At 36.0% G+C, this 17,488-nt stretch overlaps 1 protein-coding gene across 1 annotated transcript; it reads left to right on the top strand.

Annotated features, from left to right (window-relative positions):
- Positions 1 to 13,295: 13,295 nt before the first annotated feature.
- On the top strand, positions 13,296 to 13,670 carry LOC108808332 (uncharacterized mitochondrial protein AtMg00310-like). The gene has a single exon (XM_018580495.1). The coding sequence runs from the start codon at positions 13,296 to 13,298 to the stop codon at positions 13,668 to 13,670; it is 375 nt and encodes a 124-aa protein (XP_018435997.1).
- Positions 13,671 to 17,488: the final 3,818 nt, after the last annotated feature.

Raw genomic sequence — 17,488 nt, 5'->3', positions numbered from 1 at the left:
TGCATCCATTGGAATCTGAGTTGCATTGCAATCCATCATGCATGTTTGTTCCAAAATCTTCTTTGCATACGACTCTTGCTTCATTGTAATGCCTCCTTTGTATTGGTGAACCTAGAAAAGGTGGATGGTTCTTGATTGGAGACTTCAATGAAGTGATGAACAACGATGAGAAGCTTGGTGGTCCTGCTCGCCAAGAGAGTTCCTTCTATCATTTCAGATCCATGGCCAGAGACTGCAGACTTAGAGAAGTTCCAAGCTCTGGGAACTCTCTCTCATGGGCTGGTAAGAGGGAGATTATTACAAATGGTATCAAAGAGACAGTGTGGATCCAATGCCGTTTGGATAGAGCATTTGGTAACGCATAGTGGTTTCGCTTATTCCCAAGAGCACATGCTACCTACTTGGAGAAACTGGGCTCGGATCATAAACCGGTATTGACCAGTCTAGCTACGAGCACACAGATGCGCAAAGGAAGGTTTTGCTTTGACAAGCGTTGGTGCGCTAAACCGGAAGTAATGGAGATTGTACGCAAAGGATGGAACGCTCCAAACTCGAGTGGGGCAAACTTGGTATCTGACCGCATACGATCATGCAGAAAAGAGTTGGCTAAGTGGAAGAGAGAAGCTGACTGCAACTCCAAAGTACAAATACAAAAAATGAGGAGAGATCTGGACCAAGAGGAGACTAAGAAAACTCCAGACATGAACCGTATGAGGGACCTGAAAGGGGAGATAGAGGGCGCCTACAAGGAGGAAGAAACCTACTGGAAGGAAAGATGTAAGAATACTTGGCTTAAAGAAGGCGATTGAAACACGAAGGTGTTTCATAGATGGGCTCAAACGAGGAAGATGAAGAACAAAATATCTTCACTCATGGATCACAACGGATTAGAACACTTCCCAGAAGATGAAAAAGGAGCAATTGCGGTTAAGTATTTTGAAGACCTATTCCGCTCTTCCTCTCCTGCCAACGCTTCAGAGCTTCTTGAAGGGTTCTCTCCTACATTTACTGCAAGGATGAACCAGCACCTCACAGACCCGGTTTCTGATAATGAAATCAAGAAAGCTGTGAAGGCTGTCAAGAGTGATAGTGCGCCTCGTGCCGATGGGATGACATGAAATTTCTTTCAGAGCTATTGGAACATCACTGGAGCTCATATTACAAAAGAAGTTAAAGATTTCTTTGCTGGAGGAGTTCTACCACATGATTGGAATTTTAATCAGCTCTGTTTGTTGCCCAAGAAACCGAACCCAGTATTGATGACAGACTTGAGGCCGATAAGTCTATGTTCAGTAGTGTACAAGATCATCTCCAATGTCTTGTGTGCTAGATTAAAAAGAATACTTCCTCAGATAGTCTCTCCCACTCAAGGTGCCTTCGTCTTGGGTAGACTCATCTCTGACAATCTACTGATCGCACATGAAATGATTCATGGACTGAAGACAAATCCAAACTGTAAGGAAGAGTACATTGCGATAAAAACAGATATGTCAAAGGCATACGATTGAGTTGAGTGGGAATTTTTGGAGCTTCTCTTCGAAAATATGGGCTTCACAAGGACATGGATAGAGTGGGTGATGAAGTGTGTGCGCTCTGTATCCTACACTGTACTACTCAATGGTCAAACTCACGGACACATCAAGCCTCAACGCGGCATTCGGCAGGGAGATCCACTGTCGCCGTTTATCTTTATACTATGCGCGGAGGCCCTTGTTCACGTGATGAATAAAGCTGAACAAAGAGGAACTATACATGGCATGAAACTGACTCGCAAGTGCCCATCAGTGCAAAATCTCCTATTTGCTGATGATAGTTTCTTCTTGTGTAAAGCCAACCTTCCGGAAGTAAAAGAGTTCTTGCGCTGCTTGAAGCTGTATGGAGACTCCTCTGGCCAACTTATCAATTTCCAAAAGTCGGCGATAACGTTTGGAGCAGACGTCGACCCGATCATGAAACAGCTGATATCTGAGTTAAGTGGTATAGACAAGGAAGGTGGCGATGGGAAATACTTGGGGCTTCCATATATCGGGCGGGGACCGAGAGGAGCATCCTTTGTACAAAGGCTTCCGTGGCGATCGTCTGAAATTATCAGAGATGGTTCTTTGCGAATCAGGTGAAGCTCTGTTCCTTGCAATTGACTGTGCTGCTCTCTCCCTTAAGTCTCTCTGTTTATGGAATTGTGATGATAATATATATCTTCAGTTTGTGTTCAGCACAAACTATCTACTATATATATTGAATCAATATACATTTTAAATCAACTGGTCGACGCTTATTATTTTCTGAAATTGTCATTTTATTGTTTTTTATTTATTAACAAAATATTGTTCTTTGTGTGTTTTCAAAAAATATTAATGTTTCAGTTTTGAGTTGTATATTTTTAATTGTATTCACTGCTCTGATAATAAAATTGTTAATAAAACTAGATTTTTGAACCGCGCTACGCGCGGTTTGTTTTTTTTTTTTTTTTGCTTTTATGTATTTGTTACTTTTTGTTATTTAACGGTTTTTTATTGCAATATTTTTTAAGGGTAGATTTGTTTTTGTACTATAGAGATATATGATATGTTTGTTTATTTATGAATTTAGTTCAATTTTGGTTTTGTTTTTGGTTCTGATAAATGTATCCACATCTTTACAGTATCTTATATATAAATTCATATTAATTTTTTTTTAATTCCAGAAAAATATATATTTTGAAAACACGAATCAAGTGTAGTATAGCATAAAGTTTTTTTTGGGGGTAAAAATATATGTATAAAGTTGTTTCATACTTTATTTCTTGAAACTTCATATATGTATAAAATCTTGACTGATTTTATGGTAATAACTAACTTTTCTGTTAAATAGTTTTTTTTTACATGTTAAATAATTTTAAGATAATAACTACCGTATTCGGTAATTGATCTGGTTGTATTTAATATAGAATCGCGCCAGGGCTTTTATAGGTCATAAATGTATTAAATATTAAATTTGATTAATCAAACGTAACTGGCAATGGTAGAAAGTAACATTTTTTTATCTAAGGAGGGATGATAACATAATATTCAATTATGTTGAGGAGAAAAAACTCCAGCTTAGAAATCTGTGTCACGGCATGTGAGACAACTTAGGTTATGGTGAAACTACTTGACGATGCAATGATGATGATATACGTGGTTGCACCTCAGTGAGTTTACAACCCCCGTCCCACTGAAGCTGTCATGACATATGGAGCACACTTCCCCAGCATCCTCCGGAATGGGTTCTCTCATTGATGATCCTAGGTCCATCAAAGCTTCCTCGAGGTCTATCCTGTTGGTCGCGTTAGGGTTAAAATCTTGTATGGATAGAACAGCACGGACATGTGTGCCTAGATATAAGAATCAAACATGATAAGCCGATAACAATAATTCATATAGAAATAAAAACTAAAACCTCTAGATAACAACATAAATAAGAATCATAGTAATAGACTAATATAAAATATTGACTACTAAATTTCTTCCATAAACACAATTATATATCTATAAGCCCCTACCTTATTCTAAACCAACCAAAAATACAATAATTTGAAGTTCGTATACCTGCATAATCGGCTAATAATGGGATCATAGCAGAGAACCTCTGACTGGTATATCCAATGATATTTTCGGACACTAGAAAGAAGATATCATGAAAGCTGAACATGTGTTCCATAAGATCAACTGTCTCATAAGTTATATGACCAGTAGCGGTTGTCGAGAACTTTATGGAAAAGTCTATCTCTGTTTGATTGGTATTTTTTCTATTAATCTTGATGTTAAGCTTTCTATCCGGATCTCCGATCGCAGACTCTGTCTCGGAGGAGAAGGAGTAATAAATATGTGGTTGGCCGTTCATGATGATGAACTAAATCAAGAATTCTATATACGTAAAAAGGACTACTCATTCTTATATAATGCTAATGGCGGAGGTAAGGTTAATGGATTTTCAGTTTTTTCAGTTTTTTCGTAACGTTTGTAAGTTACACGGTTGTTTTTACTATCCACAGTTAATGAAATTGTTGTTATAACTCTTTAATTTTTTTTTCTTTATATTGGTTGATGCACACAGCTTTATCTTTCTCATGTGTACGGTTTCATCTTGAAAACAGTCCTGGAAATTTTGAATTGATTAATCCGAAATACTTGAATAGGAGAAACAAAATGCCGCATTTGGTGTTTTATTTTTAATCAAAATATTTTTGACAGAGGAGTGCTACCTCAACTAATTCTTTCATCTACATGTCAAAATCTTTTTTTTTTTATTTTAAGATGAAGAGAAAAAACAACATATGAACTCTAAGAAGAAATAAATTATAGAGAGCATCGTAGTTGACATAACACTCGTAACAGACTTAATAAGAAAGAAGTTCTTTCATTCAAGAATAGTTATAACAGTTTCTATTTAATATATCACTGCAAGTAAATAGTGAAGCAAGAAAAGCATGAGAAACAACGACACTAAGATTATAAAAATTCGATCTTGGATAAAAACCATTAAACAGAAAGTTTAACAACCAGAGATTAAAAGAAAGCAGTTAAATGTTGCAAAGATGATGTCTGAAAATGAAAAAAAAAAAAACAGAACATAGAGTTTTGGTAACCACAGAACCACATATCTTAGCCACATTTGGCCCTCTTGTGCTCTTCCACATCAACTTCATCACCAGACCTTTTCACCCCCTCACCGCCAGGCTCTCCATACCCTGCGGATGGACCACTCTCAGAAACTCCCTTCTGCAACGATTCATTGGCATCTGGTAGAGCCACAGCTTCTGCTAAATCACTTTCATCCTCTGGATCTTCTATAGGAAGCACCTTTGTCACAGTCAAGGTTTGTGTCTTGCCAGTCAAGTTGTGCTCTGATATCTTCACAATGAACTTGCGAGACTGTCCTATGGTACCAATTAGAGCTTGAGGAACCGGAACCAAGTCATTAGAACCTACATTCTCATTGGCCTGACATACATTTAAACATTTGTCACTATACATTTAAAAATATATTAGGGAACACAAACTTAAATAAGCAAGGCAGTCAGGTTTTTAATTACCTCGAAATAACTCTCAACCAACTCAGAAGCTTTCTTTCCAGTCAACTCTTGCCCAGCAGCGCCAAGGAGCACAAAGACAGCCTGGTCGGCATTGTCATACACAGATATCTTCGCTAGGTACCTGTTTCAAAAGCAAATTAGCAATGAATATATTGGAAGTATGAGTATTAATAAACTGATTAACTTACTGTGCAACACCAACAATATCACTTTTCCAACATTTTTTACACATTAGTGTGGTAGCACCTTTGATGGCCTTAGTGTGGCATCCACCACACCCTATGTAATACCATGCTGAACCATGCACAATATCACCAATGGTTGCTATGCACTCAAACCAAGCAACCTGCAAAACATTTTAAAATGTATTTGAGAAACTAAGACTATAAAAACGACTGTGTTATCCATTGGTTGTGAACTACCTTTGCATCGGCATGCTTCATATAAGAGAATAGCTCGCCTATGGTCACTGACTCAGGCTTGGTAACAACGGCTGCATCTACTCGGTTAGCAACAGCTAAGTTTGAGTTCAACCTGAAGTCAATGCCCAAATATCAGTTACAATCTTGGTCTAACTATATTTTAATACAGACAGGCTTACCAAGAGAGATAATCACGGGTTTCCTGAATATCGTTGTCAAGGAATACAGGGGATGACGTCATAGTAGAGAGACCTAGGGCACCACCTATAACAGACACAATTGTATTAGACAGAGGCAAAACTTTAATGTAAAATGAGATATAGAGTTGTGTACATCTCAATATTTCTCACAGACGATTCAAATATATCACACCTAATAAGCGCCTAATCCAATCCATTGTAGTTCTATCACGCAAAGCTAATCTATTATTGACCAGACTAAGTTACTTCTCAAACAATATAAAAAGGTTATATTACGAACCTCCAAAACCAAATCGTTTCGGGTTTAAAGTGGTCACTAAAACCACTCTTGCAGCTCCTCCAGATGCTTTGAATTTCTCACCAAAGCGTAGGGCAGCCTCGTCCCACAGGTACAGCTTCATCACCGGACCACTGGAACATCAAATATTGGTGTGGTAAGAGTGACAAAATATGTATGTAAAAAAATTTATGGTGTAGCTTACTCATGTGTTTGAACATGAAGCTGAACTCGGCGGGTAGAAGCTATCTCGGTGACATCTATCAGGAGACTGTCGCCGAGAACCTGGCCATTCACAAGTTTGATATGCCCAATACAATCTGAAAAAGACAACAAAACTCAATACTTGATACTGTATAAACCCAGCAATGAAATCTACATTTAATACTGGAACAGGACATAATCCTAGCCAAACGTAGCCAAATGGTTATGAATATATTAGATTGAACGAAGCACATCATCTAAGGTTACACACTACACAGACTCTGCATATATATGGGAAAGAAGAAAATAGATTTGCTCGATATGAAAGAACAACTAATATAAAGAAATTGAAGTGAGGGAACTTACCATAAAGATCCCCTTTCAGGTCGCAGGCAGCCTCGAACTCTGCATATCCGTGGAATCGGAAATGGTCCTCAGGGATACAAACCGAACTGTCATCCAGGTCAGTGAGGACAGAAGTCGTTGTGAAGGTGATTGTGAAGTCTGGATCGGCCACTCGATAGAGTTCCTTGTTGTAGGACCCGAAGAAGTTGTGGAGCCTATAAAGGCCACCAGCCTTCATGTGTGGCAGATAAGTATCTACCTTCCCAGCTGGGATGAAGCCCTGGATGACAGTTTCCTGTGGACAGCATTGAAAAGACTGAATAAGATAAGCTAGACAGGAAATCTCTTAAAAGTAGACAAACTTTTTGAAGATGTTTAAACCGAAATGAACCAACAAAAATGAACAGAAAGATAATAGCGAGCAACGGTCATACCTCTTCATCAATGAGCAGCATTTCGACACCGATCAGCACCTTTGTCTTGATATTTCGAGCTTCCCAATAGTGGACCAACCGGAACCTCACTTCGCGTTCATGCGGACCGAATTTCGCATGTCTGAAAGTGATCACTTCTCCACCGTTGGCGGTGACGATGGCTTTCCCTTTGTTGACAGATGAGACAGCGCCTTTGCCTCTCATGCCTGTAGACAAACATAGGTGTTGCCATCAACAAAATCAGGTAGGAGTATACGTGTCTTTAAATAAAGAGAGTTAAAGACGTCTTGAAACTCAAACCAAAAACTAAATATTTTTCTTTTTGGTGATCAAACGGACTGTATCTTAACATAGTCAAAAAAGATTCAAGTACCCTAAACCACTGCCGACTAATCCTATCAAAGAGATACATGATGTTGTTTTTTAGAAGCTAAATCTAGGAATAGCAAAATTTTATAACCTTTGTTTAGTTCGAGTAATTAAAAAACACAAAGCGATTCAGACACTAAAAGTAAAGAAGTCTCTGTTCTGTGATAAAGAAACAATATCTCTGAGACATGCAATGGGATAAAGAAACAATTCATAAGAACCTCATAAACTGGCTCACGAATCCCCAGCGAAGTAGAATCACTTGACTAAGATACAGTTGTAGTAGAAGAAGAATCTACATGATGGACAGGTTCGGAGTTTGACTAAAAAACATGAAGAAACGTTCCATATCACTTGACTAATCAAGTGACTAAAACACAAAAAAAAACACAGAGACAAAAACTAAAAAACATGAAGAAACGTTTCATATCTTAACAAAGAATACCGGTTTTAGATTGAATGAATTAAAATAAAAAACTCATAGAGAAAACTAAAGCAAAACATCCATATCTGAACAAAGAATTTTTGTTTTTAAAAATCATAGACAAAACTAAACAAAACATCCGCTAGATATAACATACAAATTACCATAGATATTACAAATAACAGATCAAAATTTGGAAAAAGAAACGACATGGGTTATTACCAGTAGATGTCTTCGGATTAGGACGGCCGATCGAGACACCGGAAGAGACACCGGTGTTGGAGCTGGATTTCGTCAGTCTGGAAGAGGAGTCCGACGAATCGACTTTGTCTTTCTTCGAGAGGGGAGCGCCGATGGAGAGGTCTGAAGAGAAAGAGGTTGCAGCGATGGGCTTGGTCGTGTCCGGAAAGGAGTTAGCGGCAGCGCCCTTTGGTTTCTCCGACTTGGAGGTACCAGATACCATGGACTTTCCGTTGGAACTCATTGCAGTGTGGTAGAGAGAATTTAGAACGAAGTTGGATCGAAATAAAACCTTGATTTTGTGTTTTATATGAAAAAACAGAGGGACAAAACATAAGAGAGTCCATTAATGAGAGAAAAGAAGTGAAGGCTGTCTTGAATGGTCGTCGTTCAGATCGCGAAACGGAACGGAAAGAAGGAATAGGAAAGGTTTGATGATCGACAGAGAAAAGAAGAGCAAAGGTTTCAGGAGATTAGGGATTGCACAAAGGGAAAATGAAAAGATCGCGGTTGTGACAGGGTGGAGGCGATTGTTTGATAATTGGGCTTACTGGGCCTAAAAAATTTCGAAACAAACCTACAAAACACAAAAGCCCAATCGGAAATGAAAGCAAGTCTGACATGGAAAAAAAAAACAATCCCATTGGTCGATTTAATCATCTGACGTGGAGGCCTTCCCTGGGCTTCTTATTCTCCTTTTAATATTGTTAGATTGTCAAAGTTTGGTTTGCGTAAACTGAATAACACATTTATATTGACTCCATTTCATAATACACTAGTGATGAATAAACCAGAATCTAATATATTAAAACTGAAGTAAATTTCAAAAATTACTCTTATTTCATCTTAATATTTACAGATTTGTGCCACTGATATTTAAATCATTTAATTACAACAACTCTAGTTAGCTATAACATGAATTTGGTTTGGTTCCAATTTTTTCGTCTTTTGATCAAAGGGTTCCAATTAGTACTAGATTTTAGTTTGCAAATCCAAACCGTTTAATATATAATAACATTACGAATACCAAAATCTATTTATTGGTTAGACTTTGAATATAAACGAACATTAATCTCTAAAAGTTGACAATTTTTTTTTCTAACGCTGATTTATTATGATATTACAATTATTACAATCAATTACCAAATTTCAATTTAAGTAAGTCCTAAAATCTATTAGTTTACTAATTCACAAAATGGTTTCCATAACAATTAATAAGGTATTTTCATCAAGATATATATGATTTATTGAGATGATTTTGGAACAATTAATTTAAAAAGAGAATATTATTTTATTACTAATATTTTTTGAACATTAATCTATACTATTATTTGAGAAGTGGTTTTGCTGATGTGTCATTTTCTCAATGATTTTAGGCTTACTCAATAATATTTTTTTATATAATTCAATAACAAACAGTTTTGGAAACATGATAATTACAATATTTCAAATGTAAAAATATTTTATATTATCTTATTTTTATTATATAAAAATTCCATTTGAGTTTAAGTGAGTCAATAATTTTAATAATTAAATTTAATTATATTTATATATTAGATAATAAACATTTTTTAGAATATGATAATTATTATCTACACAATGGAATTTTTAAATTAAATTAATAAGATATAAACTAATAAGTATGTGATCAAAAGGTTCCAGTTAGTACTAGATTTCAGTTGGCAAATCTAAACCGTTTAATATATACTACTAACATTACGAATACCAAAATCTATTTATTGGTAAGCCTTTAAATATAAACGAACATTAATTGTCTTAACAACATATTCCTAACAGGTAGACAATCAATTACCAAATTTTAATCTATTAGTTTACTAATTCACAAAATAGTTTTCATATCGCCTTTAGCATCTTGACAATTAACTAGATCTTGGGTGATTATTTTCAATTACATATATATATATTTGATTTACATGATTCGTGGTATATAATTTTAATATTTACCATATTCATAATAGTTTAATTTAATATTTTTAAAATCAACAAGTTTTATAGTTTGCATGCAGTAATTCAATTTATTGTTTCAAATTATTAGTGATATCTCTATAAATAAAATATGAACACTAACTAAAACCTTACATTATATGATATTTACGACAAATTCTGTTCAGTTTAATAATAACTTAAATATTAATTTCATTATGATTATACTTCTATCTTAGGTTTTGTTAATACAAATACGTTGATCAATTTTTTTTATGAATTTAATCTTTGAACAAATAACCTATATTAAGTACTGTAACACCTATATTAAAGACTGTAATACACAGTTATTTGATATTGTCTTCTTATTAATATTATAAAAACAATTCTTCTCTTATATGTCATTAAAGTATTATATCCATATTTTTGGTATTAAAAATTTATATATTTTTTATTTTGTTAATATAAACTCATAGATAGCATATACAATTTATTCTTTTAATTTATTAGTGTTTAGTTTTCATAAAATATGTGTTACGGTAAAAGTTCATGTTTATGTTCTACCAAATCAATACTTGATCACATGTCGTATAAGAAACATACGAAAAACAAGTTAGCAAGAAAAAAAGACAAATATTTTATTTTTTTTTTGTTCAAAGAAAAAAAAAAGAAAAAAAAAACAAATATTTTAAAACATAAGAAATCTCCTAAACAGTTTGAAAAAATGGTGGAATTATTTATTTATTTTAAATCATAATTTTGAAAATAAGATAATTCCTATAAATATTTTTTGTTGTTATTTAGAAATAATATTTTCTATTATAAAATTTAAAAATTAAGATTAAAAATGTGAATATTTTGGAAATTTCAACTTAGTAATAATCATATGTATTTTCATGAAAAACTGTCATACATAAATAATTTGATGTTTGATTTAAACTTTTCGAGAACATTAAATTAATAAGATATAAGTTAATAAATATTTGATCAAAAGGTTCCAATTAGTACTAGATTTCAGTTGGCAAATCTAAACTGTTTAATATATACTACTAACATTACTAATACCAAAATCTATTTATTGGTAAGTCTTTAAATATAAACGAACATTAATTTTCTTAACAAAATATTCCTAAAAGGTAGACAATCAATTACCAAATTTCAATTAAATAATTCTTAAAATATATTAGTTTACTAATTCACAAAATAGTTTCCATATATCGTCTTTGGCATCTTAACAATTAACTAAACCTTGGGTGATTATTTTCATTTATATATATTTATATTTGATTTACATGAATCGTGGTATATAATTTTAATATTTACCATATTACTAATAGTTTAATTTAACATGTTAAAAAATATAGTCTGGATGCAGTAATTTAATTTATTGTTTCAAATTATTAGCGATATCTCTATAAATAAAATATGAACACTAACTAAAACCTTACATTATATGATATTTACGACAAATTCTGTTCAATTTAATAATAACTTAAATATTAATTTTGTTATGATTATACTTCTATCTTAGGTTTTGGTAATACATATACGTTGATCAAATAATTTTTATGGATTTAATCTTTGACCAAATAACCTATATTAAGTACTGTAATTTATAAAACGTTTACTTCATTTAAATTATTAAATAGAAAAATTGTAATGCATTGTGTTTGTCTTGGTTTGAGCTCCAATTTTTATTTTGGGGACAATAGCATAAAAAACCATGAATTTGGCAAAAGTTTGCATTTTAAATATTGGAACTCAACTGCTAACACATTAAACAATGAAACTTGTATAAATAACACATTAAACATCGAAACTATATAATTGCTGCACACGTCAGAATTGTGACCGGTTACTGTTCACTAGCATGTAAAACTGGTGATGTGGCAGTTTACTTTGTTCAAAAAGATTTTTTAATTATTTTAATAAATAAAAACAAATAAAAATAAATAAAATCAATATAAATTATAAAAATTGATAAAAAATAAAAAAAAATCAAGAAATTTTTTTTATAAATTCAAAAAATAATAATAATAACAAAATATACTTATAAATTCAAAAATAATAATAAAAGTAAAAATAAATTATAAGAAGGACTAAATTAAGAAAAATTAGTTAAAATAATTTAAAATAAAAATTAAAAATAAATAAAATGTCAAAATCGATACAATTAGAAAAATAGGAAATAGGCCCATATGCCTACCTAAACACCAAAGATGTTTGGGTTCAAGTACTTTTCATTTTCAGTATTTTAATATGTATTATTATTTGAATTTTTTTTCCAGATTTTTATTAATTTCCTATTTCTATAATTTTATCTATTTTGACAATTTATCAATTTATTGATTTTTCATTGTTTTTACTAATTTTTCTTAATTTAATCCATTTTTTATAATTTTTTTTATTTTTCTTATAAATTTTTGAATTTATACTTTTTTTTGAATTTATGAATTTTGTTTTATTTTTCATAATTTTTCCTGAATTTATATCAATTTTTCGAATTTATATTGAATTTTATCTAGTTTTATCTACTTTTATATATTTATTAAAATAATTAAAAAAAATATTTTTAGAAGTAAACTGCCATGTCACCGGTTTTACCTTTTAGTGAACAGTAACCGGTCACAATTTTTACGTGTGCAGCAAGTAATCTACTTTCGATGTTTAATGTGTTATTTACACAAGTTTTATTGTTTAAAATGTTAGCAGTTGAGTTCCAATGTTTAAACTTCAAATTGATATCGGAAACCCAGTCAGCCTTTGTTGCTGGAAGACAGATTTCTGATAATATTATGATTGCTCAAGAGATGTTTCATGCTCTCAGGATCAAGCCAAGCGGGCGCAACAAAAGAATGGCTATTAAAACATATATGAGCAAAGCCTATGATAGGATGGAATGGTCATTTATTGAAGCTGTGATGAGAAAGATGGGTTTCTCAGAAACATGGATCACATGGATAATGAGATGTATCACGTCAGTACAATACAAAGTCCTCATGAATGGGCAACCGAGAGGAAACATTATTCCAGGAAGAGGCTTACGCCAAGGAGATCCTTTGTCTCCTTTCATTTTTATTCTATGCACGGAAGCGCTCGTTAGCCTTCTCAATCACGCAGAGAACCAGGGAAAGATAACAGGGATGCACGTTACCCGCGCGTGTCCATCGGTATCCCACCTGCTATTTGCTGATGATAGCCTTTTCTTCTGTAAGGCGGAGCCCCGTGAATGTGAAGAAGTAATGAAAGTGATCAAGATCTATGGTAAAGCATCAGGACAGTGTATTAACTTTGATAAATCCTCCCTACTCTTTGGTAAGAGGATTAACGCAACCACAAGGTAAGAGATCAAAGATGTACTTGGAATACAGAATGATGGAGGGATGGGGACTTATTTGGGTATCCCAGAAGATATTAGTGGCTCAAAATGCAAGCTCTTTGCCTTCTTAAAAGACAAACTAATGCATAGAGTGAATGGCTGGACATGGCGCTGGCTCTCGAAAGGCGGAAAGGAGGTATTGATTAAGTCCATTTTGCTTGCTCTTCCGACGTATGTTATGTCTACTTTCCTGCTCCCATTGGAGATATGTGAAAACCTTGCTAGTGCTATTGCCCAATTCTGGTGGAGCTCGAATCCCCCTAAGAGAGGAATACACTGGTCGAAATGGGAGAAAGTCTGCCTACCGAGAGAAGAAGGAGGGATTGGATTTCGCATGATTCATGAGTTCCACCTGGCACTATTGGCGAAACAATTATGAAGACTAACACAAAACCCGGATTCACTGGTCGCCCGTGTCTTAAGAGGAAGATATTACAGACTAAGCTCGCCTTTACGAGTAAATTCTGTAAGTAGTCCTTCCTATGTTTGGACTAGTATATCCGCTGCGAGGGAGCTTTTGTTGATGGGGATAAGGCAGAAAATACACTCTGGTTATGAGGTTAAGGTGTGGGAGGACCCCTGGATTCCATTGAATCCTGCTAGACCAGCTATACCCATAGCACCAGTTATGAACCCAAATATGCGAGTGAGTGATCTTATTGATCAGGAGTTGAAGGAATGGGATGTTAATCTACTGGAACAATATGTCAGACCTGATGACATACCTCTTATAAGGAGTTTAGCCATAAGCACGACTCATAGACCTGACATGTTTTGCTGGAACTTCACAAGACATGGACAACACACGGTCAAGTCTGGATATTGGGTTGCTCAAAATCTAATGAAGGATGAAGATGAAATGCAAATGTTAGAGCCAAGTATAACAAAGCTCCAAGCCTTTGCTTGGAAGATAAAGGCGCCAAAGAAAATTTGTCACTTCCTATGGCAATTGTTAACTGGTCATGTGGCAGTAACGAGAAATCTAGTAAAGAGAAATATGAGATGTGACAATTACTGTCCGAGGTGTGGTGAACCAGAGGAGTCAGTAACACATGCTATTTTCGAATGTCCACCTGCTCTACAAGTTTGGTTACATTCATCGACTCCAACTAATCCTGGTGTTTTTCCAGCATCAAGTATCTACACGAATATGAACTACCTCTTCTGGGAAAAAGATGGTTCACTTGAACCAGAGCTAGACAGGGACCCTTATCCCTGGCTAATTTGGTACATCTGGAAGGCTAGAAATGACAAACTCTTTAGAGGAATCGACAGAGATCCTCTGGAACTAGTTCGATATGCTGAGAGTGAGTGTCAAGCTTGGTTTAATGCCAATGAGATGATACCGCCAGTAGTACAACAGAGTACTATACAGGAGCCCCAAGTCATAAGCTTGGGAAATATTTGCTTATTGGATGAATCATGGACAGCGCTAGCTCAATTCAGTGGATGTGGATGGGTCTGGTTAGACAGTGGGGGAAAGACGCAACTCATGGGATCACACAACTTTCCCAGAAGAGAATCAGCTCTGCACTCAGAAGTGGAAGCACTGCGGTGGGCGATGGAGAATATGCTTCAACATTCAACATGCCAGAACATCGGAACGGACTGCAAAGAATTGATCGCAATGATCAAGGAACCTCAGGCTTGGCCAAGTTTTGCTACGGAGTTAGAGAGGATAGAGACACTGCTCATATGCTTCCGGGATTTCAAAATTTCTTATGTTCCAAGAGCGCGCAATCGGATTTCTGATTTTTTAGCAAAGACAGCTAGATCCTTCCATAGGAAGTTACTTTTTGTTGGTTGTTCTATTCCGGTCTGGTTATCCAGACCACGTCAAGTTAGAGTAATAGAATAGCCATTTGCCGTCAAAAAAAAAACTGCAAATTTTTACCAACGTCATGGTTTTTTATGCTATTTTCCCTTTGATTTTGTGATGAGTTTAAGTGTGGATCTTACGTCTCTTTAAAGATTCTTTTACAGCTGAGACAAGAAGCAGAAAACAGAGTATATAAACAATATACACTTGCATTTTGAAATCATCCAGAAAATCTGTAAAAAGTTGTTAGCTTAACTTCTTTCTCTCTTCTGTAATTTTCCAGGGAAAACTTTTTTTAAAGAAAACTTTGTTCATCATTCTTCAACTGCAGACTCTTTATAGATGAGATGAGAATCAAAATCATCAACATTGGTTCTATTCTCACTCTCCTCTTGGTTCGTCTCTTTGCGTCTCTCTCTTCTTTGTCTGTGGATCTTCTCACAAGATATACTAATTTCCCAAAAAAAACCAATTCGTTTTTTTCTTACGTTTAGACATTAGCGTCGGGTCAAAATTTTCTGATCGTGTTGGTGGGCAATCGCAAATCGCGTTTTAAGAGGAATGAACACCAATTTAAAAATTCAATTAGAGAGGGGGAACTGTGCAGTAAGAAATTCAATTATGAATCTAACGTTAGCAGCTAAGCGAAACCAGAATCAAAACTTAGGACCACGTGAATAACGGTAACTTTCTCTCTCCTGGCGACTTTATTGGCGATTCCTCTCCGTCATCGTGACGCAAATTCCGGCGGCTCACCGGCGTCTAATCCGGCGCCGTGTGCTCAATAGTCTCCTCGCTCTTACCCCGCCAAAGGTGATGGGGAAGAAGAAACCCAAGAAACCCAAATCCCCGGCCACCAAATCCGCATCGAAGCCCTCCCCCGTCAAGCAATCCGTCTCCGATTCAGATCCCCCTTCTTCAGAGGCTGATTCTGAGGTCCACTCCGAACCTCCTGTCGAAGTGGAAGCTCACTCTCCTCTCGTCGATTCAGATCTGGTGCCTCCATCTGTCCTGCCTCCGTCGGATGTGACAGAGATTGTTGACTTGTCAACAGATCCTTCACTTGCTTCGATTGAGCCTGGTCGTCCACCTCTGTCACAAACTGACAAGACAGTGATCGCCGTTGCTTCGGCGGATCCATCTTCCGCTCAGCTCGTGACACCGCCTAACGATTCTGAGTTGAGCTCTGCGGTCCCCCCGGTGTGCTCCTCAGATTTGCCTAATGTAGCTCTTCAGCTCATTGATTCTCCCCTGCTTGATTCTCAGAACCAAGCCCCTAATGTGGAAGCCGAGACGAAAGCCTCGAGCGCAGAAGTTGTTGAAATAGAACAACCTTCAGAAAGACTGCTTGTTCAAGAGACCGCAGTGGCAAAAGCGAACGAAGAAGTGGTTGGAGCAAAAGAGACAATAGACTCAACAACATCTGACATAGTGGTTAGAGAAGCAACTGATTCTGTGGTTGGAGTGATAGCGGTAGTCGAGTCAACTCCACCTGCTACTGCAACTGTTAGCATCTCAAACTTACCGCCAGTGCTGCCGATTGATCCCTCTGGTAGAACTGCTGATACTTGGTGTAATAAGGCAAAGGGTGTGGGCAAGAAACTCTCTAAAAAGGGTGAAGCTTTCACACTCCCCTCTGGTGAGACTTGTATCCAGATTCCCAATGCAGTTATTGAGAAACACAGAAAGTCCTGGGAGCCTTTTGTGATTGGACAATTTTACTCAGATCCCCCTTCGCAAGGTACTCTGCATAATATTGTCAATGGTATCTGGAGTAAGCAGTATCGTGATATTGCAGTGTCAAAGATGGAGGGGTTTTCCTTTCTCTTTCGGATCCCCAACGCGGCTACTAGGAACAGAGTGCTAAAGCAACAATTTTGGCAAATTGAAGGCCAAACAATGTTTGTAGGCAAATGGGAGCCGGGAATTGTGCCGGAAAAACCAGAGCTCACATCTGCTCCAATCTGGCTTGAGCTACGGAAAGTTCCACTGCAGTTCTTCAATGAGGATGGACTCGAGCGCATCGCAGGTCTAGTTGGTCACCCCGAGTACTTACACCCGATGACCGCTAACAAGACCAATCTGGAGGTCGCCAAAGTGTTTACAATCATTGATCCTAGGAAGCCTCTCCCGGAAGCAGTAAATGTACAGTTTGAATCGGGCGAAATATGCAGAGTCTTAGTCTCATGCCCTTGGATGCCTCCGGTGTGTGAAATCTGTAAAGAAGTGGGTCACATCTCCAAAAGATGTCCCCAGCAGCCGAAAGTGTGCTCCATCTGCAAGTCTACTCTGCATATTGCTTCTAAATGTCCTAAAAAGCCACAACAAGAACCTCGGGGAAGGAAAACCAGAAGAAGCAAATCTAGAAGCAAGCAGCA

This window comes from Raphanus sativus, chromosome 6 (genome assembly GCF_000801105.2).
Source record: "Raphanus sativus cultivar WK10039 chromosome 6, ASM80110v3, whole genome shotgun sequence".
Lineage (NCBI taxonomy): Eukaryota > Viridiplantae > Streptophyta > Magnoliopsida > Brassicales > Brassicaceae > Raphanus > Raphanus sativus.
This window is presented reverse-complemented; position numbering and strand designations above follow the sequence as displayed.